General features: G+C 45.6%; 1 protein-coding gene across 3 annotated transcripts in view; it reads left to right on the forward strand.

Moving 5' to 3' along the window:
- The window catches only part of LOC142469116 (uncharacterized), an 88,871-nt gene extending 66,836 nt beyond the window's left edge, over positions 1-22,035 (forward strand). For all 3 annotated transcript variants that reach the window (XM_075576040.1, XM_075576039.1, XM_075576041.1), the window contains exon 5: positions 20,768-22,035. In XM_075576040.1, the coding sequence (XP_075432155.1) occupies positions 20,768-21,582 (815 nt within the window). In that variant the 3' untranslated portion in view covers positions 21,583-22,035. The remainder of the gene's footprint in view (positions 1-20,767) is intronic.
- Positions 22,036-27,031: the final 4,996 nt, after the last annotated feature.

The following is a 27,031-nucleotide window of genomic DNA, read 5'->3' on the forward strand; positions in this document are numbered from 1 at the left end:
TGGCAGATATGATCGGTCTACCTGGGGGATTATGCAGACTTTTATGTATCTTTGGTAGTAGATTCAGCACTGGTCGGCGTGGGTGGTCCATTGTTAAGAATTCTACCTCCTTTTCTGTTAGCCATGTATTACCCAAACCCAATCGTAAGATTTGTTTTATTTCTTCTTGGTATGGGTTTGTGGGATCATGTGTTAATTTCACATAGCAGTTTGTGTCTGCTAGTTGTCTGTCGGCTTCTGCCCTATACTGTTCATAATTTTGGAGAACGAGGGCCCCTCCTTTGTCTGCCCTTTTCAGGATGATCTTGGGGTTATCGGCTAAATGTTTTAAACACTGCTTTTGACTGATGTTAAGGTTGTATTGTATGCGATGTTTTTTCTTAAAATATGTGTTTATATCATGTTTCACCAAATTCATGTATGCTTGTACTGCTGAATTCTTAACAGGAGGTACAAACGTAGATTTTAATTTACATACCGTTTCTTCAGTCAGATTTTGAGTGGCTACTGATGGCTGCTGCTGTTGCATGGCCGGTCCCCTGTTGAGAAAAAAAGATTTAAGGTTTAGTTTTCTCTCCATCTTAAAAAGCTCCACCTCTAAATCAAATCTGTTTGCTCTAGTGGTGGGTACAAATGAGGGACCTCTAGACAGAACCTCCAATTCTGTATCGGACAGTGAGTAATCAGAGAGATTGATAACAAGACTATGCACACTACTTATTGCCGGGGTCTCAAGACGGGCGGTGTCCGCTGGTTTTCGTCTCCCCCTCCTTGTCTTTTTTCTTTTGCTTTTTCCCCATCCCTCTCCCTCCTCCTAAAAAAGAAGCAGAGTTGGAGGGTCCTGGTGTCTGTCCCCGTGTCTCATCAGCAGATGAACTGGCCTCTTGGTCATTGGAGAAATTTTCTCCTCTTTTTGGATTTTTTCTTGCCTTTCCTTTATTTGTGGATCTGGTGCGTTTATCTTGCTTAGTCCATATGTAAACACTATTTTCTTTATAGTCTCCCACTACTTTTTTGAATTTCTGTTTTTTGAAATGGACTTGTGGACTTTTATATGTGGGTAAAACAAAAAGGAGTCTAAAAAACAGATTTATTGAGCATAAGAGCAGGATAAATAATAAATCGGAGAATACGGTTTTTATTGACCACTGTACAAACCACAACCACCCAGTCTCATCCCTTCGTGTAATGGGGATAGAACTAATACAAAGAAAGTCCACAGGATTTGATGTAGACACACTTTTATTACAGCGACAGACATACTGGACATACACGTTGGACACAGTTTATCCAAAAGGGCTAAATGACTACATATCATACAACTGTTTTCTTAATAGGAGATAAAATTGTTTCTTATACTGTATGGCATGGCTGCTGTTGGTGAGAAAACAAACAGTAGATGGCGCTCTAATACTAGAATTAATCAAGGTGAAATAGTATAATATACAAAAGTGCAATGTGATAATAAATAAAAATCAACAAGTGCAAGTAGGGGTACAAATAAAACACTCAAACCCTTAGATGGACTGTTTCAAGGTCCAGAAACAGTATGTACAGGAAATCAGGGGAGCAGTTGCACCTTAAAATAAAAACAAAATCTACATGGTGTAATATTGTTAACACAGTGAAGTGGTTTCTAAGAAAACTTAGAAAACTAGATAAGGAGGCTATAGCACGTATAACCAGCCAGACAGAATGGTAAAACCATAGGAGGATCTGAGATCTCAAGTAGAGACAAAAACACAGGGATAAAACAAACACTTTATCCACAAATATAAGAATTGGAGGCTTACAGGATCCAAAAGGATATACAGCATAGGGAGTATGTAATCTTCAGATCACTTCTCATCGCCGATCGCTGCTGCTGCTGCACGCCACCCAGACTGCGTCTCGAACAGCCGTCACGTCACTTCCGGAATTCCGGCCGGTTGGAGATGACGTCACGGGCTCAACGTTCTCTCTCTCTCAGTCTCAGGGTCACACTCAACGCGTTTCGACGCTCTAAAGTGACGTCCTGATGAAGACATCACTTTAGAGCGTCGAAACGCGTTGAGTGTGACCCTGAGACTGAGAGAGAGAGAACGTTGAGCCCGTGACGTCATCTCCAACCGGCCGGAATTCCGGAAGTGACGTGACGGCTGTTCGAGACGCAGTCTGGGTGGCGTGCAGCAGCAGCAGCGATCGGCGATGAGAAGTGATCTGAAGATTACATACTCCCTATGCTGTATATCCTTTTGGATCCTGTAAGCCTCCAATTCTTATATTTGTGGATAAAGTGTTTGTTTTATCCCTGTGTTTTTGTCTCTACTTGAGATCTCAGATCCTCCTATGGTTTTACCATTCTGTCTGGCTGGTTATACGTGCTATAGCCTCCTTATCTAGTTTTCTAAGTTTTCTTAGAAACCACTTCACTGTGTTAACAATATTACACCATGTAGATTTTGTTTTTATTTTAAGGTGCAACTGCTCCCCTGATTTCCTGTACATGCTGTTGGTGAGAAGCCTTTAAAGTGAGTAAGGACTTGATTAATAGATTGATAAGCATTCCATAAACTTTTAATAAATGTTTATTATGCACATTTTAAATTTACACTGGAGCACACTACATAGAGCTACCCCTGATCACATACTAAAGGACTTTTATTGCAGGAAAAGAGAGAAATAAGTAAAGTCCAATTTTCAGGACACATTAAGGACTACAAGATTCCAGAGATCTCACAGTGAAGAAACAGGACGCAGGAGCACCTCCCACATAGAGACGCAGAAGGAAGGAAGGCTTACAGCTCATAGAGCGAACACACAGCCCCCACAGCATCACGGGGGAAGGATAAACTACTCAGGCAAGAAGACTGACGTCACTGTAGATCGACCGGGAGACGATGACGACGCTGGAACGCATGGGCATGCGCAGAAGAGTCCCGTGACGTCACTGGAACGAACAGACCGGAAATGGACACAGGAACCGGAAATGAACTCTCATGGACTGTTATGGCTATGCATGGAGATAGCACTGATCAGGGGAAGCGGATTGGGAGCAGCTGGGGTGATTATGTAACTGTTTTCACTTGTTTTTCACTTGTTTGATTAATGTTGGAGGGTATATATACTAGGTAGACCCTCATTTGAGTATGCCTTATCACTTGAAAAAGACCTGTTGGTCGAAACGTCGTGTGGCACAATAAATTCATTTTCTTGAAATCCGTGGAGCGCTGGATCTCTCTTTTTTCCTCAGTGTACTTTGGAATTTCCTGGCAGGTACTTCCTTGAACCAGCAGCACCGGTAAACTGTATGTATTTATTCATATATTGTGGTGTGCAGCCTTAAACCCTTTTACATTGTTTCTCATTCTAGTCACAGACGGAATCTTGATAGCAGTGGCTTTCATAACGAGAAATCTATTTTGGATCATGTAGGCACGGTAGAAAGACTGGATCTGAATTACATTTCAGTCGTAACTTGGCCATTCTTTCCAGCATCTTGTAGAAAGCAGACTGTAGCACTGAGACAGCATTGTGAATGTGCCTATAGAAACACACATCTTGCTTGGTTGGGATGCAGGATCTATATACAAACTGAATCACACAAGCAACTTTCTTCATATTCCTGTAGCATCTTTGTAGGAGAATTAAAAATGACAGCAGCGCACAGCCAAGGGAGTCAGGGTCAAAATAGTGGCAAAAATAAATGTATTAGTTGGACATCACCAAAAGGGGGGTGCAGAGACCCTCCTACGCGTTTTGCACCTTTGGGTGCTTTATCAAGGAGCTCCCTTGGCTGTGTACTGCTGTCATTTTTGCTTCTCCTACATCTGATATTTTCACCTGCAGCTTTTCACGCCCCCAACAGAGACATGAGGAGTGGGTAAGGAATAAGAAAATCAAAGGAAAATGTGAGAACTATGTCTTGTTGAAGAAATTGATCAAAATAGACATTCCCAATGAGGTTTCAGATGTGTGGGTTTTGTTTCACTCACCTTGACCTTCAGGGTATGTCTTTGTACTCCAATCAAATGTTAGAAAGTTTCAGCAACAATCACACATTTGCTTCAAATGTTCATATTTCATCCTTTGTTGTTGCATTCTCCAAATCGACGGAAGAATGGAGGCTTACAGCGATAACACTGACAAGCCTTCTTCCCTCTGTAGGTAGCCTGTATGACGACAGTTGCAGAGTGTTTGCGCAGATAACTTTCTCTTTCCATCTTTCTTTGTATAAAAGCTCTGTAGTATCTCTGAATGTTTGGATGCTTCACTTACTTTCAGAGTGCTCTGATTTTAGAAAATTCTAACTGGAAACATAGGGAGTTGCCTCTTTCTTCTTTCAGGGTGCCCACTGCTTCACCCAGTTCTTCCAATTGCATCCATGACCTTTCTTCTACTAATAGTTTCTTCTCCTCTCCTAATTCATGGAGTTTCATATTTCCTTCACTGACCTGAGCAGTCAAAATGGAATGTATTTCTTTAGATTCTTACATTCTTGGTTTACAGTTTCTACATGTCACGGTAGACCAGGTCTTTTAACACCATTTATATTTAAGGGATCAGTCACAGGGCAAAACAAGGCAGTGAAATAAAATTAAATTTATTTGGGATAAGACCTCGGAAACGTACAAGAATACAAAATACAAAAATATACACACTTACGGGGGTCTGGGGAATGAGATCTACCTTTCCTAGGTGCAGTGACCCACTTCAAATGAGTTTCCCCTGTTCGCTTCTCTGCTTCAGGATATCGGAGTGTGAACACACAGCAGCCCCTATGACATGTATCTCCAGCTGGTCACAGTCCAACTCCACACTCCTTCCCAGAGTGTCTCTCAGATGGTCCTCTGAGGGAATCTCCACACTCCTTCCCAGAATGTCTCTCCCTCTGAGGGATAACTAACTCCTGCTCTGACTAGGAGTGTTCCTTATATACCCCTTGGTGGCTATCCTTTAACATTGAGCAAGGATAGCCAGCCAAGAGAAACAGTGCCTGGGACTCAAACCTGGTAACTGATTCTATTAACTAGTGCCTTACCTTTGTTCTGACCATATCTTTTCTATTTAACTGTTTGTCACGGGAGACCAGCACTTTTAACACATTTATACCCAGGATCATATGATTGAGCAAAGCAAGGAGATAAAATAAATTGTAATTTTATTTCACAAATGGACATATACACAATGTTACACAATTACACTCAAAATACAATTACTGGAATGGGGGCAAATGAAATAGTTGGTTTCCAGAACGAAAAGTTGTGAAATAAAGTCTTTAGGAGCAATTTCCCAGGAGCGGGTGTTGCTCGCAAAACTGCTTGGAAGTGTCCTCGGTCAGCAGCGCCAAATGCAACTGCTGTTTACTCAGACGGAGCTGCTTCTTTCGTTCTGCCACTGCTGTAATGGCACTTGGAACCTTTAGATCTTATGAAGCCTTGAGTCTTGTTATGAATCTTATAGAACTCAGGTGAATCTTAGGTGAATCTTTTTGTTACTTCTTAAGAACTGATTCCCGATGGGCTGCAGCGATTTTTATAGAGTTTAAATCTCTATACCTAACCAGTGCAGCTAATCTCTCCGTGGGGATAACTTTTCCCACCTATCCCGGAGTTGCCAATAGTTCATAAACCTGGCAGAGGTGGCTCGAACCTCGCACCTCTGCCTCTTAGCATATGAGACCAAACCTCCTTACCTGGCGACATTAAGTCTGGGCTTGGCAGCCATTTGCCAAACTGCCTGGACTTCACACTAAGATGGGGGTGTTTGGGTTATCCTGCCCAACTTGACACCTTAGGACCTTTGAGCCTTTCATCTCCGGACCTCCACAGACATTGTGGCATCAAACCAGCGGGATGCCTTAGAAGTCCAGAGCTGCAGATCTCAGCTCATTCACAGTGATTTACTAACACGCATTCCTAAGTGGAGTACTGCAGTAAAATGAATGTTTCCCTGCCTCTGGTGTCTTGAATGAAAGCCCAAATGTGCCTAACATGTTTACACAATTAAAATAGGGGGACTTTCATTCATCAATTTTTATAAAAAGTTATACAAATTGAGTTATGGGGATTTCCATGTTTTTCCCCGAACGACGCTCACAGCAAGTTTCAGCGCGCTAGGAGCTTCCTAACAAAAGTTAGCAAAAACCCACTCTCTGCTCTGCTAAGCGCTGGACTTTAAAAACATTTTCTCATTTTAGTTTGCTGTGTAAAACAGCTCTACATTATACACCATACTTAGAAAACATGTTTCTCTTGTCACCTTATACCTGATGGGAGATACTCTGAACCCCGCACTGGTTTCTGGGCATATACCGGGGACTCTTTGACTGTGATTTATTCTCCTGCCCGGTCTTACTGTTCTGGTCTGTGCTGAAGCAGGGAAATCTGGCGCTGAGCTTCAAACTGCTTTCTAGAGATGATTTTGTCCGATGGTCTGTGTCTTCGTGTCCCCAGGAATCTGGTAGGGTTCCTGAGTACATGTTTTGGGGTAATCAGCAACTCTGGCCCCCTTCTACCCAAACACACCCTGACAACATTTTACCATAAAATCACCCCTGAAACTCACGCCCTGTGAATCTCCGCTGGCTGGCACTCCTGGAACAGTAAAATACACATACATTGTTATTACAATACAGTGTACATGCCATAACTGGGTTGCAGAGGTGACACTTCAAACTCCCTAATATGTTCAGGGGCACCCAGCCGGGCATAATACCTCTTATTATTGGCCTGGGTACCCCCTCACCGTAACACAGTTCAGCTAAAGGGATTACATAGAAATGATAGAAACAGGCACATAACATCCATAGAAATTATAGGAACATTACATAGAAATGATAGGAACAGGCACATAACATCACTTACATTTGCAGGGCTGACGTTAATTCCATCACCACACAATGCCAACTACTGTATCTAGCTGGGAGGAATTGCTAACACAGGCATAGATACAGTCATAAGGTAATTATGGAAAAGACAGGACTAAGACTTACACACAGCAAGCCCAAATCACATCATAAGACAATGCCAGCTTTCTAAACTGCGGTTAGGATGGTCACAAGGAATAAAAGAATACATTCTTTGAAATACATTCTTACAGACATGGATTACATGTAAACATTCCCTGTTCTTCCCCAGATATTAAAGATATTTGGCTGGGTGAAATGTTACTAGGACAGCCAAATTACACTTTTTTAGGGGTAAATAGCTGGGATTTCTCTTTATTAGGTCCCCAGCTACCCCTACCGTCACACCTCCCCCTCAAGATGAAGGCACCAGGACAGTTACCATCTCATGTGGCTTTCTGAGCCTGACAGAAATTGAGGTTCTTGAGGTAAGACAAAGTCTTTCTGGCTGCTGAGGGTTCTTGCCCCCTCCATGGTCTACATCTATCAGGTCTCTGATCAGATGTATAAACACACTGGTTTCCCCACTCCACCCGAGGGGTCCACACTGATCACTGTCACGGGAGACCAAAAATTTACACCTTTATACCGGGATCATATCTCTAAGCAAAACCAAGAAGTAAAATAAATTGTAATTTATTCCATTGAAACAGACGTACACACAGTGAATTACAATAAAAAAGAGGAAAAGCACTTATTGGGGGCCTGGGCTACAAAACTAACCTTTCCTATTTGCAATAGCATAGAAAACAAAGTCTTTACAAAGTCCTTTAGATGATCGGGACTAAGCCCGAAAAGTCCTGGAACTGAAATCGGGATGTAGATCCTGATGCCACCGCTGTATCCACTCTGGAGGTGCTGAAATCCCTTGACTGGGAGCGAGTACCAAACGTCCTGGTGCTCTTTACGGCATGTAGTTCCAGCCGCGACCACTACAAACTATTCTGAGAACTTGGCCCCTAAAAGTGGGACTTAGAAAAATTCTCACCGTGAAATTTCCGAAGCCGGCTCACTGACATTTCTCACAGAGCATCTTTGAATTTACTGCTGCTGTCTTGGTGCTTAGATTCTCCCGGGGTGATTGGCTGCAAGGTTTCTTTTAGGATTTCAGTCCCATTCACAGAATACCTCAACCAATCGGAGCGTGGGAATATTTCCACCAGCCTATCAGCGATTTGCGGGTACCCTGAAGCTGGGCGGGCACGGATTTCAATTCTGCAAAGGTGCATGCACCAACCTGGCACCTCTGCCACTTAGTATATTGAACCCCCCGCCGGGACCAGGCTCCTCAGAGTCTGGGGCCGGGCAAATAGTCGCCGGATAGCCCTTATTCATGTCAGGACGTGGGTACTCAAGTATAACTCCGGAACTCTGCCCTCTCTAACACCTTGACATCTCTGAGACTTTCAAGTCCGGGACCCAAGCAGACTCGGTGGCACCAGGCCTGGTGGCCACCTGGTCTCTCGGGACCAGGGACTTGGAAATTCCCCAGCTCATATACAGTGCATAAAACATATATACCTTTATACACCAGATTAATAAAAATCTCACAAGATTCTTCTAAGTCCCTCGTTCCCTAGGATCTACTGAAGACACGCGCACGTTCATTTTCAGAGCTCCTTGACCTTCCTATAATAAGTTGCTTCAAATAACGCTTAGGTTAAGTTTCAGAGTTGCTTCTATTGTACCGAAGCTGGACTTAGAAATAATTTCACTCTCGCAAACCTCATGGATGGCTGGAGACACCCCAAACCCCTATACCAGGTTCGGGGTTTTGGGGCATATACTATGGGGGACTCCCCCTAAACCAGGGACCCTTGACTATACCCGGGATACACCAATCCCTATGCCCCCTTTTAGCGTTCTGGTCTGTGCTGAAGCAGGGAAACCTGGCGGGGAGTCGCGTAACTGCTTTTCAGGGAGGACTTTGTCTGGAGGTCTGAGTCCACATGTAGCCGGGAATTCAACTCGGTTCCCGGCTACATTTTTGGGGTGGCCACCAACTCTGGACCCCATCTAGCTGAACAAAATCCGACAACACTTTTATAGCAAAATCCACTCTGAAACTCATAACCTGAGACCCTCCGCTGGTTAGCACTCCTGGAAAGGCAAAAGACACACATTCTTTATTGTCGCATATTTTTATACAATGCATGGCAGTACATATGCAACAGTCAGGCCCAAGAGCTGACACTCTAGGACCCCAAAACATGGATCAGGGGCAACCAGGTGGGCATGACCATTATTAGTGAGCCTGGTTACCCCCTCACTGTCACACCTTACGTTTAAATTTCTGTGGATTTAATCATGCCTTCATTTCATTCATCTTATTGTCTAACTGATTCAATGATTTTGTATGGTTTGCAACCAATAGTCTTATTAATTGATACAAGCAACTATCAAGAATTGTATTCCATGCACTCATGAAAAACTGGTCATCGAGATCAAAGAAGGTTGTTTGAGAAATCTCAAACCTCTGGGTTTCCTTTCACATTGAAGATATTTCTCCCTAGTGATCATATCCCACCATTTCTATGTCTCTAAGAACAGCATCTTTTCAAACCTGGAAAATATATATCATGTATGCTGTTTTCTCTACAGAGAGAGAATTAGGAATCGCTCAAAGACCCATGAAGTTTACAAGTGCTATGATGGAAGTGGAGTCAGAGACCAAGGGGTTCATGCAGTAAGCAGCGGAAAGACAATTTTTGCCACTTTCCCGCCAAAAATGGCTACCCCTATTCAGTAAGGGGCGAGAAAGTGGCGAGAATCAAAAAAAACGCCAGTTTGGTTGGCGGTTTTTTTCCCCGCCGGTGGCGAGGTGAGAATGCACTTTCCGCCTAAAATTGAAACATTTTCCGCCACGCTGTATTCTAGTAGTGGCGAGTAGCTTAGCGGAGCTATTCGCCACTCTAGAATGGCATTTTTCTGGCAAATCAGCCACGCAAGAAAAAGTTTGCAAGTTGATGGTGAGAGGCAGCGGATGAGTGGCGAATCGGCACTTCTGGCCTTTTTCCTGGCTGGGTTTGATGCCGGTGGTCTCCGGAGCTGATACCATTAATACCAGCACCTGACCCCCCCAGCATGCATCCGAGGCAGGAAAAATGCATTTAAAGGCCACTTCATTACCCTAGCGGCTAACCGCTAAGGCAATGAAGGGGTTAAACTGCCGTGCCAGGTTTATTGTGGGTAGCGGGGGTGTGTGAAGGGGGTATTTGGCCCTTGTTGTTTGTTTAGGGCTTGCGGAGGGGGTTGCGAGTGCGCTTAACCCCTTCACGACCATAGCAGTTAATACCGCTACGGTCATGAAGGGGCTAAACCCTCCCGCTACCCACCCGCAAGCCCTAAACAAACCACCGTTGGGGCTAATACCCCCTTCACCCACCCCCGCTACCCACAATAAAAAGAAAACACACACAACAGCCCCACACGAACTAAAGAAATATATATATATATATATATAAATATATATATATATATATATATATATATATATTACACCAACAACACCTATACACCCCTAACATACAGTATAGTAATGGGCACAATGACTATTATCCACAAATGGATAATAGTGCATGTGTCCATTTAAAATACATACAGAACAATAAGACATTAAATACATGTAGCACACACCCATGTCCGGCTGCCACGATGAAGGCCATCCTCATCTTCATCCTGCTAATGCCCCATCCGCTTCTGCAAAACAGACACAAGAATAAAAACATCCAATGTAATGTCCCCTAACCCCTTAATCACCATAGCGGTTATTAACCGCTAGAGTCATTAAGGGGTTAACCCACCCTCACCCACATACCCTACCCCACTACCCCCCCACCCCCTGAGGCCTAACCACCCTCACCCACTACCCACAAGGGAGTCCTACCACATACCCTTGGGGCCAATACCCCCTCCCCCCACCCCAACACATACAGTACAATAATGTGACAAATAACTATTATCCACATAGGGATAATACATTATTTGGCCATTATTATATACATTAAATACCATAGTAAAATAAAGAAAATTCTACTAACCTCTTCAATAAGAAGGCCCCGTCGCCAGCATCATCCTTGTGGTCCGTTGTCAAAATAATACATAGCCAATAAATTGCAATGACATTCACATATCAATGAACCCCTTAATCACCTTATCGGGTACTAACCGCAAAGGTAATTAAGGGGTTAAGCCATCCTGGCAATGGCAATACCACTGATCCATAACATCCTCAATGAAATAAAATGCAATTTCCTACACAAATCTAATGTAATCATCCAATCTAATATCCGTTTGCAATCCAGGGGGAGCATATAAGGGAAATAAAACAAAATACAATCTAAGTGCAGACAGTTTGATAACTTCTAGATTAGTTCAGTGATTAATCTTGGCTCGTATGTGTGGCCTACTTACAAGATGTAAGTCAAAAACGGGCATTGGTCACAGTGGAGGACTTCTAATCCAATGAATAATGGAGACTTCCACTCTCAGCAAAGCAGCGGTGTATATAGAAGAGAAAAGATATCCATAGTGCAGACCAATCATAAAAAACGTGACTTTATGGGGTTGTAAAAATTGAACACTTACAATAAAAACATATAAATAATGTGTGTATCACAATACTGTGACCGAGGAGAGATTGCTGTTAACTTCTGGCTCACCCACCACCTCCGGTTTATGGACTCTGCGTGGGACGCCGCTGCATTGGACTCTCCACCTCCTGAGATCCCTCTGGGGTGTACTGGTCCCGTCAGCTCCGTTCCTCGTGTAGGACGCCGCTCTGTTCTTTTCCTGGAGCTCCCTCTCGGGTGGGCTGTCCTGTCTCCTCCGGTTAGCTCCGATACTGCTGCGGCCGAGTTTATTCGAGCATTTGCCCGTTCTCGGCCGCAGCAGTAACCTGGCGCGCGCCGGAGGGTGCCGGGCGCGCGCCGAAGCCTCGGAGGAGAGGCCCGCCGATCGGGGCTTCCCCCTCTCCTTACCGGGTCCGCCGGGTCCCCCGGAACGTCCCGCCGCCGTCGTGACATCCACGCGACACCAGGGCTCCCTCGGGGAGCCCTGGGCACGCGTACAGGCTGAGGGAGTGCGGCTCACAAGCCGGGACATTTCCCGGCTTGCGGAATGAGCCGCACTCGGATAAAGTGTGCCGCCTGTGTACGTCACTTCCGGTTGGCCGCGATCCGTCACTTCCGGTAGTGGGTCTGCAATCTCTAACACTGCTTCTCTCCTCCTCTGATGCTTTAGATTGAATGATTACATTTGATTTGTTTACGAAATAGCATTGTATTTCATTGAGGATGTTATGGATAAGTGGTATTTTTATTGGAGCATGTTTTGGTTAACCCGGAGACATTTATTTGTATATTGGTTCATCATGTGTGTGTATATGTATATATATGTATATATAAATATATATATATATATATATATATATATATATATATATACACATGAAATTCAGTCAGCACACAGTAGTTGAAAATGTTGTAATAGCAGATGCTAGTCCCATAGAGAGTAAATATGATACGAACCAATCCAAAGACCAGTAAAGAGACAGCAGACCGCACGGGGTTAATCCAATAGTATATATTCACAACATGAAATACACGTAAGCCAACGTTTCGGTCCCACAGAGAGACCTTCCTCAGGGCTGTGTAACCCACAAGTGCAAGTGACCAAACATATATACCCCCACCCATAGTGCAATGCAAACAAAGGGAACCAATCACCAACATGCAATCAGACATAATATGCAACATAGCTGTGCTCCGTGCCCCCTCCCCTATTACCTGAATATCCATATGATTCATCATGACATGAGAGCAGGCACTTAAGCTATCAGAAGAGAGACACCCTGAGACACTGGTCTCAGAGTCTACTGCCCGTGCGGGGGAACGTCGCGCGCCGCTCATGCGCAGTGGGCCAAAACACATTGGCTGCCGGGGCGCCAGCAAGGAGAGCGCGCCGCGCATCACAGCTGTGAGCAGACGCCTCACTTACTCTCCCTGGCAACCAGGGACGCCGGCAGCGCAAATCGCGCATGCGCAGTCTGGAAAACCGCCTCGGTGCACAGTTACCCACACACTGACAGCTATAATGGGCTAAACAGAGTAGTATGACACAGAGCGTTAAGGTGAACCACAGGGGGACAGATAGAGGTACAGAGCACAAGGAGCGCATAGCATCACCATAATATATAAAGACAAAGGAAGTGTAAAAGTGCAGAGGGAGTGATACAACAGAGTATGAGTAACAAACATACATAAGGCATAATGTAAAACTAAGTCAAAGCAGGGAGACAACTACAGAAAACAGCTAAGTGAGAGCTCCTCATTCAGGCCACCAGGTGTCATAGTCCTTAGTTCATAAATAAGCCTTGCTTCCTGTTTAAGCAAAGTCCTGCCCCTGTCACCCCCACAGGGGGGGACTGGAACCTGCAGAATAGGCATACAACGAAGTGTAGCCAATGTGTGTCTCTTTTCTTTGAAATGTCTAGCCACAGGTAGACACTTCAGATCTATATCAGAGGCATCACTCAATAGGGCTTTTCTGATGTTTGAACGGTGCATGGCCATACGCTCTTTCAGCATCCTTACCGTCTTCCCGATGTACAGCAATACTCAAGGACACTTAATAAAGTACACCACGAATTTTGACTCACAGTTCAGTGGTTGTTTGATTTTAATCGGTGCGCCACTATGCGGGTGATCGTGTCATGGCTGCACCAACTGCCACTATATGCAGCTGGGCCCTAGCTACAATCACCCGCATAGTGGCGCACCGATTAAAATGTGGCTAGACATTTCAAAGAAAAGAGACACACATTGGCTACACTTCGTTGTATGCCTATTCTGCAGGTTCCAGTCCCCCCCCGTGGGGGTGACAGGGGCAGGACTTTGCTTAAACAGGAAGCAAGGCTTATACATGAACTAAGGACTATGACACCTGGTGGCCTGAATTAGGAGCTCTCACTTAGCTGCTTTCTGTAGTTGTCTCCCTGCTTTGACTTAGTTTTACATTATGCCTTATGTATGTTTGTCACTCATACTCTGTTGTATCACTCCCTCTGCACTTTTACACTTCCTTTGTCTTTATATATTATGGTGATGCTATGCGCTCCTTGTGCTCTGTACCTCTATCTGTCCCCCTGTGGTTCACCTTAACGCTCTGTGTTTTACTACTCTGTTTAGCCCATTATACACTGGCGACACACTTTATTCGAGCTTGGCTAGTCCCACGAATTCGGGTATACCCGGGTGTATTGAGGTTTGTGACTGTTTTCTGCCCGAGTACATTGAGTTATTTTCCAAGCAGGGATTGAAGCATTTTATTCCCGCTGGCTGCAATACTGCACAGTATATATATATAAACTGCATTACAATTCATGAATTTATGCCATCTGGTAGACACGCGAAGCATTGCAGCCTATTAAATCCTAATCATTATCATTTAACAGATCAGCCGCCCATCAGCCAGGCATGAACCCAGGCTGGGAAGGCAAATGCAACGGGGCTTGTCAGAGGTTAGTAGTGGCTTATTCCAGGTATCTGCCAGGTACATACCGGGTATTTGCTCGAATAAAGTGTGTCGGTGCAGTAGCTGTCAGTGTGTGGGTAACTGAGCACCGAGGCGGTTTTCCAGACTGCGCATGCGCGATTTGTGCTGCCGGCGTCCCTGGTTGCCAGGGAGAGTAAGTGAGGCGTCTGCTCACAGCTGTGATGCGCGGCGCGCTCTCCTTGCTGGCGCCCCGGCAGCCAATGTGTTTTGGCCCACTGCGCATGGGTATGGCCTGTAACTCGGGAAGCAGGGGGTCCCTGGTCCACAAAGCAATGCGGTTCAGCTCAGGGGACCCCCTGCTCACTGTACAGTATTATTAAAAAAATATTCATGCTGCTTCGCTACCATAGCACATAGCCGCAAAGGTAAGGAACGAGTCTTTATTGATATGTGTGTTTTACTCATAGTGTAGATGTGCAGAGGGTCTCCGGAGCTGAACCGCTTTGGTTTTAGGTCCGGGGACCCCCTGCTTCCCGAGACACAGGCCCCTTTAGGGGGTGCCGGTATCCCTCTGCTTTGTTTACATTCCACGGTCACGTGATCGGGACCTTTAAATGCAGAGGGATACCGGCACCTCATAAAGGGGCCTGTATCTCGGGAAGCAGGGGGTCCCCGGACCTGAAACCAATATGGTTCAGCTCAGGAGACCCCGTGCACATGTACACTATGAATAAAAATGGTTTTAACAATAATTTTTAATGTGCCGTTGTTTGCGCCGAGAGAGCAGCGGATCTCTCTCTGCTGCAAACACATCTCGGCAGGGGACAGCTTCTCGGCAGCTTTTCGCCAGGCAGCTGTCTCGCCACCGGTTACTAGCCATTTTATCAAATGGTGGTGGCTAATTCATTCGCCAGGGATTCGCCCCTTACAGCATACAGCGAGTTTAACACGCCAAAAACATGGCTAATTGCTAAACTGGCTAATGCATTTTTTCGCTGCTTACTCATGATGCCCCAAGACGTTTCTCAATGTACATTTTGTTTTATGTAAGCATCGCAAGTAATTAGGATAAATATTACAGTGTTGCCTCAGGGTGATGATGACAATCACCTTGGTCTAGACCAGTGGTTCCCAAACTTTTTTGGTTCAAGGCTCCCCAAGGCGATCAGGATTTTTCCACGGCGCCCAAAGTAAAAACAAAGTTGTATATACATACCTAACAGTTGCAGAGCGCAGTTGGTGTCTCTCTCAGATACACACTCTCTCAGACTCTCCCAGACACACTCTCTCTCTCACTCTCAGACACACACTCTTTCACTCTCTCTCAAACACACTCTCTCACTCTCTCAGACACACTCTCACTCTCTCAGAAAAACCCTCACTCACTCTCAGACACACACTCTCACTCTCAGACACACACTCTCTCTCTCTCTCTCTCTCTCTCTCAGACACACACACTCTCTCTCTCTCTCTGACACACACTCTCTCAGACACACTCTCTCTCTCACTCTCTCAGACACACTCTCTCTCACTCTCTCAGCCACACTCTCTCTCACTCTCTCAGACACACTCTCTCAATCTCTCAGACACACACTCTCCCTCACTCTCTGACACACACTCTCACACACTCTCTCAGACACACTCACTCTCTCAGACAAACTCTCTCTCACTCTCTGACACATTCTCTCTCTCTCAAGCACACACACTCTCTCTCTCTCTCTCTCTCTCTCAGACACTCTTTCTCTCACTCTCTCAGACACACACTCTCACTCTCTCAGACACACTCTCTCACTCTCTCAGACACACTCTCACTCTCAGACACACACTCACTCTCTCTCACACACACACACTCTCTCAGACTCTCTCACTCTCTCAGACACACTCTCACTCTCTCAGAAAAACCCTCACTCACTCTCTCAGACACACACTCTCTCTCTCTCTCTCTCTCTCTCTCTCTCTCTCTCAAACACACTCTCTCACTCGCTCTCTCAGACACACACTCTCTCACTCTCTCAGACACTCTCTCACTCTCTCAGACACACTCTCACTCTCTCAGACACACACTCTCTCTCACTCTCTGACACACTCTCTCTCTCTCAGACACACACACACTCTCTCTCTCTGACACACACTCTCTCAGACACACTCTCTCTCACTCTCTGACACACTTACTCTCACTCTCTCTCACACACACTTTCTCAGACTCTCACTCTCTCAGACTCTCACTCTCTCAGACACACACTCTCACTCTCTCAGACACACACTCTCACTCTCTCAGACACACACTCTCACTCTCTGATACACTCTCACTCTCTCAGACACACACACTCAATCTCTCACTCTCTCAGACACATTCTCTCACTCTCTCAGACACACACTCTTTCCCTCTCTCAGACACACTCTCTCCCACTCTCTCAGACACACTCTCTCCCACTCTCTGACACACTCTCTCCCACTCTCTCAGACACACTCTCTCCCACTCTCTGACACACTCTCTCACTCTCTCAAACACACACTCTCTCACTCTCTCACCCACACACACTCTCTCACTCTCTCAGACACACACACTCACACACACTCACTCAGACACACACTCACTCTCTCAGACACACACTCTCACTCTCTCAGACACTCTCTCACTCTCTCAGACACTCTCTCTCTCACTCTCTCAGACACACTCTCTCACGCTCTCAGACACACACTCTCTCTCTCAGACACACACTCTCACTCTCTCAGACACACACTCTCTCAGACTCTCTCACTCTCTCAGACACGCACTCTCTCACTCTCTGACACACTCTCTCTCACTCTCTCAGACACACTCAGACTCTCTCACTCTCTCAGACAAACTCTCTCAGACACTCTCTCAGACACACACTCTCTCAGACTCTCTGACACCCCCCCTCTCTCTCTCTCTCTCTCTCTCTCTCTCTCTCTCTCTCTCTCACACACAGACACACACAGACACACACACACAGACACACACACACACACACACAGACACACACACACAGACACACACACACACACACACACACACACACACACACACACACACACACACACACACACACACACACACACACACACACACACACACACAGTCACTGATATACACACACACAGTCACTGATATATACATACACACACACACACACACAGTCACTGATATATACACACACAGTCACACACACACACACACACACACACACACACACACACACACACACACACACACACACACACACACACACACACACACACACACACACACCAAGCTTGACCCTACCTGTCCTTCTAACTATCGACCTGTCTCCCTCCTGCCTTTTGCCTCCAAACTCCTTGAACGTCTTGTTTTCTCTCGCTTGCTCCACTTTCTAAACACCCATTCTCTCCTTGACCCTCTACAATCTGGCTTCCGCACTGCTCACTCGACTGAAACAGCCCTCACTAAAATAACCGACGACCTCCATGCTGCCAAAGACAGAGGTCATTACACTCTGCTCATATTACTCGACCTCTCTGCAGCATTTGACACCGTGGACCACCCTCTTCTCCTCCACATTCTCCATACTCTTGGTATTCGGAACAAAGCTCTATCCTGGATCTCCTCTTACCTCTCTCATCGTACTTTCAGTGTCTCTTTTGCTAACACCTCCTCCTCCTCTATTGATCTCTCTGTGGGGGTACCCCAGGGCTCTGTCCTGGGACCCCTTCTCTTTTCTCTTTACACACTCTCTCTAGGTGACCTAATCACATCTTTTGGGTTTAAATATCACCTCTACGCTGACGACACATAAATTTACCTTTCAACCCCTGACCTTACACCTGCTATACAGACCAAGGTTTCTGAATGTCTCTCTGGAATATCATCCTGGATGGCCATCCGCCGACTGAAACTTAACATGGCAAAAACAGAGCTCCTTATACTTCCTCCCAAACCTGGCCCTACTTCCTCCTTCCACATTACTGTTGGAAATACGATCATTCACCCAGTAGCCCAAGCACGCTGCCTAGGGGTCACACTCGATTCCTCTCTCACATTCTCCTCTCACATTCAAAACGTTTCTAAAACCTGTCGCTTTTCCTCCGCAATATCACAAAGACCCGCCCTTTCCTCTGTTACTCGACTGCTAAAACTCTGACACAGGCCCTCATTCTCTCCCGTCTCGATTACTGCAACCTCCTGCTGTCTGGCCTCCCTGCCTCTCACCTGTCTCCCCTACAATCTATCCTAAACACTGCTGCCAGAATCACTCTACTCTTTCCTAAATCTGTCTCTGCGTCTCCCCTCCTGAAATCCCTTTCCTGGCTTCCGATCAAATCCCGCATCTCACACTCAATTCTCCTCACTTTTAAAGCTTTACACTCTTCTGTCCCTCCTTACATCTCAGCCCTAATTTCTCGCTATGCACCATCCCGACTCTTGCGTTCTTCTCAAGGATGACTTCTTTCTACCCCCTTTGTATCTAAAGCCCTCTCCCGCCTTAAACCTTTCTCGCTGACTGCCCCGCATACACTGCATACACTCACTGCATACACTCACTGCACACACTCACAGCACACTGCACACACTCACTTCTCACTGCACACTGCATACACTCGCTGCACACTGTATACACACACAGCACCAGCACACAGCACTCCCAGCACACTGCATACACTCACAGCACGCACAGCCCCAGCACACAGCACACACTCACAGCACACTGCATACACTCATAGTAAACTGCACACACTCACAGCACATACACCACACCACACACACAGCCCCCCCTACCTTTGGTGTCACAGCCCACCTTTGGGTGCATCGTGGGGCTGCTGGGGGGGAGGAATGGTGCAAGGCTGGGGGATCGGCGTGGGGGGGGGTAAGTGCTGCTGTGGGGGGGGGGGTAAGTGCTGCTGTGGGGGGGGTAAGTGCTGCTATGGGGGGGGGTAAGTGCTGCTATGGGGGGGTAAGTGCTGCTGTGGGGGGGGGGTAAGTGCTGCTGTGGGGGAGGATTGAAGGGAGCTGATCCCTGGCTGAGGAACTCAGAAACAGCTGACATCCCAGCAAAGGCTGTGTGAGCTCTCCTCCCCTTTGCAGCTTCTCTGCACAGATCAACTGTTGCAGATGCTGGGTAAGTGCTGCTGTGGGGGGGGAGTGGTGCTGCTGTGGTTTGGGGGGGTGCGTGCTGCTGTTCGTGCGTGCTGCTATTCGTGTGTGCTGCTGTTCGTGCAGCTGTTCGTGCTGCTCTGGGGGGGGGGGATTCTGCTGTCGTTGCTGCTGTGGAGGGGTGGGGGCCTGCAGCTGCGACACTGGGCTCAGGGGGAGCCCCCCTCTCCCTGCCTGTATCTCTGCTGCTGTGGGGGAGGATTGAAGGGAGCTGATCCCTGACCAGGAACTCAACTCAGAAACAGCTGACATCCCGTGAGCTCTCCTCCCCCTCGCAGCTTTTCTGCACAGATCAACTGCTGCAGATGCTAGGTAAGGGTAAGTGCTGCTTCTGCCACTGCGACGCTGGGCTCTGGGAGTGTTATCTCAGCTCTCCCCGTTCGGCAGCGTGGAGTCCCTGATCACGGCAGCCATTTTTTTTTAAATTAGCGCGACCCCAGTTATAACGTGGTCTGATCGGGTGAATCCGAGGACCGCGTTATAACGGGGATTCAGCTGTTCTTAGAAAATAACATTATCCCTACTTCATTTTCACATAACTATGGTTATTCTGTCTCTGATCTGGTTGTATCTTCTGTGATCAATTTTCCATATGTTATTTATCTTAGGCATTCCTTTTGGATAATGTGTATAAGGGGGATTCTTCCTTCATTTGTCCTGTGTATACAGCTTGTCCCTAAATCATGTATTTGGCATCTAAGGAGGAGACAGTTGAGAAAATGTTTGTATCTCTGGAGATTTACTTCCATTGTCAATTTTTCTTTACAATCATCTTGGCCTCATACTGAACATTAACCCCTTTTGTGCAGGAATGCAACATACCAGCAACACCCCGGTCATACTCTGGACTGTGGAACCTCCATATAACAGACACAAAGTCCAACATGGCATCTGCAAACTTTATAGATCTTTGAGTGAATTTCTACTTTTCTTCATACTGTATATCTTTGTGACATCTCACGCTCAGCTATGTTAACCCTGTGTGTAGAAAAAAAAAATCAGTCACCAGTAAGTATTTTAGTTGGTATGCAGAAAATATCTATATAAAAATGTACAGCATGTTAACCCCTGAGGAGCTACAGCTTTTGCCACCGTACTTCTTTAGGTTACATACCAATTTTGTTAGTTATGGACCTATATTTTATAGTCATGGACATGTTCAACCAGAAATGTTAAATCATTTGAGACTCTTAATTAACTTATTTATTCAGATGACATTTTTTTCCCAACAGATGGATCCATGAACAGAAATAGGAATACACCTGCAGGAATTCACACCCCTTTTTTCTCACCAGATTTTGTAAATAAAGATAACAATGTTATTAAAAATTGCTTGAGACAAGATAAACCACAGAGAAAATCTGTGAGAATTATGGCTAAGGAATCCACTTCACGTGAAGAAGGAAATGTCACAACTTCCCACGTTTATACACCCAGAGAACATACAGGGATAGAATGTGCAATAAATTACAAGTGCAGTAAATGTGGTAGAAACTTTAATACAAAATCACCTTACACAAAGCACCAAGAAACACACACAGCAAATGGTCTGTTTAACTGCTCTAAATGTCAGGAATGGTTTACTACTAACTCAGAATGTGTTAAACATCAGCAACTTCAGAAGCGAAACAAGATTTTTGTTTGCTCTGAATGTGGGAAACATTTTACTCTGATGTCACATCTTGTTAAACATCAGCAAATTCACACAGGAGTGAAGCCATTTGTCTGCTCTGAGTGTGGGAAATGTTTTCGCCAGATCTCAAATCTTGTGGTACATAAGCGAAATCACACGGGAGAGAAACCGTTTGCATGTTCTGAATGTGGGAATTGTTTTAACAGTAAAGCAGATCTTATGGTACATAAGAGAATTCACACAGGAGAGAAGCCATTTGCCTGCTTTGAGTGTGGGAAATGTTTTCGCCAGATCTCAAATCTTATGGTACATAAAAGAATTCACACTGGAGAGAAGCCATTTGCCTGCTTTGAGTGTGGGAAATGTTTTCGCCAGATCTCAAATCTTGTGGTACATAAGAGAATTCACACATAAGAGAAAAACATTTGTTTGAACTGAATGTGATAAATGTTTTGCACAGAGTTCAAACTTGTTAAACATCAGAGAATTCACCCAGGAAAAAGGTCATGTATGTGCTCTGAATGTGACAAATGTTTTAACAGGCAATCACATTTTATTACACTTTGTAGTGAGAAACAAAGTTATCTGTGTCAGTGCTCAAGCTTCGTGTAAAATATCCTTGAAAATAAAGAACTTGTATTGAAAAAGGATCATGTGTGTCAACGTAAATGCCACTGTGTTGGTGTGTATAAATGAACTCAAAGATGAGGAGTCAATACTTTGAATGTCCTGGCTGTAGACAAGAGTAGACTGTATATGAACACACTATCTTGTCAAATGCCCTGGACTAACTCCCTAGAGTCACACTATTAGTACACATAGTCTCTCAAATGAAAAAAGAACACAGGCATACTCACAGCAGGTATAGTCTGCAGGCTGTCCAGTTAATCCACGTGCATCACGCTGAAGAGATGTGTTAGTGAAGCAATCCAGATGAGGAAAAAGCAGAGCACTTTGAGAACAAGTAAAAGGGGGGCTTCGAACCTTGCATGAATAAAAAGTCCTTTATTGATCTAGCGACATCAGAAGAAAAAAAATGTACAGCTTGGACGCGTTTCGCGCAACAGGGCTTTGTCAACGAGTATCTTTCCACCTCGAAATACATACATTAATATAGTGTATCTTCCACGTTCACCCGGAAGTGACACAGCGCCAAATTTGGCGCGAAAAATTTAAGCAGCTGATATCATAGAGTGACGCCACTTCAATCATAGAGTTAACATAGTGTCACCTAGCGGGTGGAGATGGATAAACACACTCAAAGTTTAATATTGTAAATAAGATGTATATTAAAATCAAACAAGACAAAAAGAAAGAAAAACGTACATGCAATGGACGTATGATGAAACTGGCACTTTTCTAGTTTCACATATAAATGATTCTTCCAGAGACGGGACAAAACCAGCTTGGTATGGTGATTGTGTTCAGAGAGAGATTTAGAGAAGATAAGAATGTCGTTAAGATAGACAATGAGAAAAAGATTGAGGAGGTCCCGGAAAATCTCGTTAACAAATTCTTGGAATACTGCCGGGGCATTACAGAGACAAAAGGGCATGACTAAATATTCGTAATGTTCGTCCCGAGTGTTGAAGGTCATCTTCCATTCATCGCCTTTGCGTATACAAATAAGGTTATATGCCCCCCGAAGATCAAATTTGGAAAAAATATTGGAGCCATGTAAACAATCAAAAAGCTCAGAGATGAGTGGTAGAGGATAACGGTTCTTCACAATGATCTTATTAAGCCCTCTGTCGTCTATACACTGGCGACACACTTTATTCGAGCTCGGCTAGTCCCACGAATTCGGGTATACCCGGGTGTATTGAGGTTTGTGACTGTTTTCTGCCCGAGTGCATTGAGTTATTTTCCAAGCAGGGATTGAAGCATTTTATTCCCGCTGGCTGCAATACTGCACAGTATATATATATATATACTGCATTACAATTCATGAATTTATGCCATCTGGTAGACACGCGAAGCATTGCAGCCTATTAAATCCTAATCATTATCATTTAACAGATCAGCCGCCCATCAGCCAGGCATGAACCCAGGCTGGGAAGGCAAATGCAACGGGGCTTGTTAGAGGTGAGGAGTGGCGCATTCCAGGTATCTGCCAGGTACATACCGGGTATTTGCTCGAATAAAGTGTGTCGGTGCAGTACAAGGGCGAAAGACCCATCTTTCTTTTTAACAAAGAAGAAGCTGAAGAGGAAGAGTTCCTAATAAATCCCTTCTTCAAATTTTCTTGAATGTATTCAGACATAGATTTCGTCTCAGGAAGGGAAAGAGGGTAACATCTGGTTTTGGGAAGAACCGAGCCTGGCAAGAGATCTATCGGGCAATCAAACGGCAGATGAGGAGGAAGAACTTCAGAGCGTATCTTGTCGAAGACATCTTTGTATTCAGCATATACTTCGGGTAGAGTAGATTTGTCCTCCTTGGGAATCTTTAACCTGCAGATCTGTTGCCTCGGAGTGATACAAGATTTGAAACATTGTGGACTCCACTGTATCGGTCCTTTGTTAGTCCAGTCCAACTGTGGATTGTGTCACTGAAGCCAGGGAAGGCCCAAGATTACCTCAACGGATGGTGTATGAATAACATCCAGAGAGATTTCCTCCTTATGTCCGTCCTCTGTAACAAGAGAGAAGTCACAAGTCTTTAAGGAGATAAAGGCCAGCTGGAGAGGGTGTCCGTCGATGGCTTCCAACCTGACAGGCACAGTTTTCTGGAGAAGAGGAATTTTGTTCCTTAAAGCGAAGTCTTGGTCAATAAAATTACCTCCTGAGCCGGAGTCCACGAAAGCGGAAGTAGAGACCTGTAACTTGGCACCCTAAAGGAGAACGGGTAGCATGATCCGGTTTGGCAAAGTTTCCTGGGAAGAAGGGAAAGAGATAGTGCCCAATGTGACCCAGTTATACCTCATTGAGCGCTGGCATTTCCCGGCTTGAGTGGACAATGAACCAATTGATGACCACAATAATGACAAAGGCCGCTGTCCCGCCAGCGTTGTTTCTCAGTAAAGGATAATCGGTAGCTTCCCAGCTGTATAGGTTCAGGATCATTAGAAAGTGAAGGATCTATAGGAACAAGATTATGGATAGAGGATCTGGCCGGAAGAGGCTGGGAGTTAGAGCGTTCAAACTTTCTCTCCTGGAGACTCTGGTCGACACGGATACATACCGCAATGAGATCCTCTAATTTAGTAGGTCTGTCTTGAGCAGCCAGTTGTTCCTTGAGGGACTCGGTTAGACCCTGCCAGAAAGCTGCAGACAACACCTCATCATTCTAATTAGTCTCAGCAGCAATCATCCTGAACTCCGGGGTGTATTTAGCGACTGGAGGGGAACCTTTGGAAATATGAAAAAGAGAGGAGGCCGCTGTAACAGGGGACTTATCCCTGTTCAGTAATGTGCCTTTAATCTAGCAGTGTGGTAGTTAATTACTAAACACCACCTGCCTGATTAGATTGTTTACAAAAAGCCTGCCTTTGAGACAGGAAGTGACTCTCCTTAGCTCTGACTGAGAGCTGACCTTTGGAGCTGACCGGTCTTGAGCTCTGCACAGCAGAGCTGATTTCAAGACACAGGGAAAACTACTACACCTGAAGCTGAACCAGGAAGTGAGAAGATTTTCCCTCCAAGAAACAGATACGACTTTTATTCTTAAGAGACTGCTTATATCTGCTTACTTTCATGCTATATGTTTTGGGGCTGCGAGACATGCTTAACTAATGGAGATGTGAACTAATTGCACAGGATTTCACTAGAAATACTCCCAAGTGAATGGAAGCTTTGTTCCCCCCCCTGTGTTTGGATAATTTCCTGATGAAAAGGAACAGGCACAATAAAGCCTATTATAATTTCACATTATAAAGCCTCCTAATTGTGTACCTCTGTGAACGTCCGTCTACAGCTGCAGTGATCCTGTGTCCTAGGGTATCAAACACCTGCTTGAATTCTCTTATGAAGCGGGGGGTAATCCTGTGTAATCTCTGGTCTTTGTTCTCAAACAGGCGATGCCCAGGCCAAGGTGTCACTGGTCAACAGAGAAACAATGTAAGCTACTTTAGACCTTGCAGAGGGAAAACGAGAGGGGGTTAATTCGATTTGAATCTCACACTGATTAAGGAAACCTCTGCACTCCTGGGGGGTCACCAGCATAGCGGTTAGACTTAGGAAGACGCAGTTCAGGGAACATGGTATACTCCGGAGTGGAAGAAACAGTTGCTGTAGGTCTCGGGCCTCTAACTTGCTGCTGTAGAGAAAGTTTTGCAAAGTCATGGCATAGGGAAGATTGTGTAGAATAACCTCCTATGGCGCTGAGGATAGGAAATGGAATAAAGTCTTGTGCAATGGTTTTCTTCTTGTATTAGGAACCTCAGAGAGGGAGACAAGAGATAAACAAAGAACACCACAATAGTGTATTACCCTTTGGACAATAGATAATGTGATGGATAAGGTATAAGGTATAAAGAGCATTTATTAGTTAAAACAATTGTTAATACAATTGGAGTAAAACATGTATTATGCTAATAAACAGTAGATCAATCTCCTGCTGAGTAAATGAGAAAAGCTCCCAAGCGCTTGTGCTTAAGGAAGCTATGTTGCTCCGCCTTTGGTAAAAACTGAAACCCTACTCACCGTCCATGAGTAGGACATGTGCAATGGTTCGGGGTCTTTTGCCAGGACAAACCGCTCGCCGTGGGGTGCAGAACATCTGTTCGTGCGGGGAGATCTCCTGCAATGCATGGCATAGGGAACTGACTTGAACCTCTAAGTGAGCAAGATGGTTCAAGGGATTTGTTTGGCCCACCTCAGTGAGGTTTACGTTCCTTGGGCTGAGCATACTGCAAGGTTCTTTTAGTTCTATAAAAATAAGTTTTGATCCATCGACCCCTGGGTTATGGGCCCTGCATGCTTCTGCTGCCCACTCTGCTAGACAAAAGAGATTGAGTAATTATGAGAGAGAGAGAGAGAGATTGATTGTTGCACTTTTAAAAATAATCGGCATTACAGAAGAGGCATTATGGCACTGAAAATATGTGAGATATCGATTGTTGCATTTTTGAAGAAAACCGGCATTACAGAAGTCGCAACATGGCACCTAGAATAAACGTTAAGCCCATTTATCTACTATATATTTCTGAAAGTGTCCTATGTGTCCATGTCTGTATGTGTCTCCCTGTGTCCCTCCCTGTGTCCCTAGCGGCAATCTCATTGGACCTTGGCCCAGGCCAATGAGATTGCTCCCTTGGGCCGCCTGCCCCCGCAAACCTCTCATTAGCCTGACACACACACACACACACACACACACACACACACACACACACACACACACACACACACACACACACACACACACACCCCCTCCCCGATGCTCCACTCACCCCCCGATGCTCCACTCACCTTCCCCCCCCTCCCTCACCGATGCTCCACTCACCTTCCCCCCCTCCCTCCCCAATGCTCCACTCACCTCACCCCCCCGATGCTCCACTCACCTCCCCCCCGATGCTCCACTCACCTCCCCCACCCCAATGCTCCACTCACCTCCCCCCCGATGCTCCACTCACCTCCCCACCCCAATGCTCCACTCACCTCCCCCCCGATGCTCCACTCACCTCCCCCCCGATGCTCCACTCACCTCCCCCACCGATGCTCCACACACCTCCCCCCCGATGCTCCACTCACCTCCCCCCCGATGCTCCACTCACCTCCCCCCTGATGCTCCACTCACCTCCCCCCCGATGCTCCACTCACCTCCCCCACCCCGATGCTCCACTCACCTCCCCCCCAATGCTCCACTCACCCCCCCCCGATGCTCCACTCACCTCCCCCCCGATGCTCCACTCACCTCCCCCCTG

Source organism: Ascaphus truei, chromosome 18, assembly GCF_040206685.1.
Source record: "Ascaphus truei isolate aAscTru1 chromosome 18, aAscTru1.hap1, whole genome shotgun sequence".
NCBI lineage: Eukaryota > Metazoa > Chordata > Amphibia > Anura > Ascaphidae > Ascaphus > Ascaphus truei.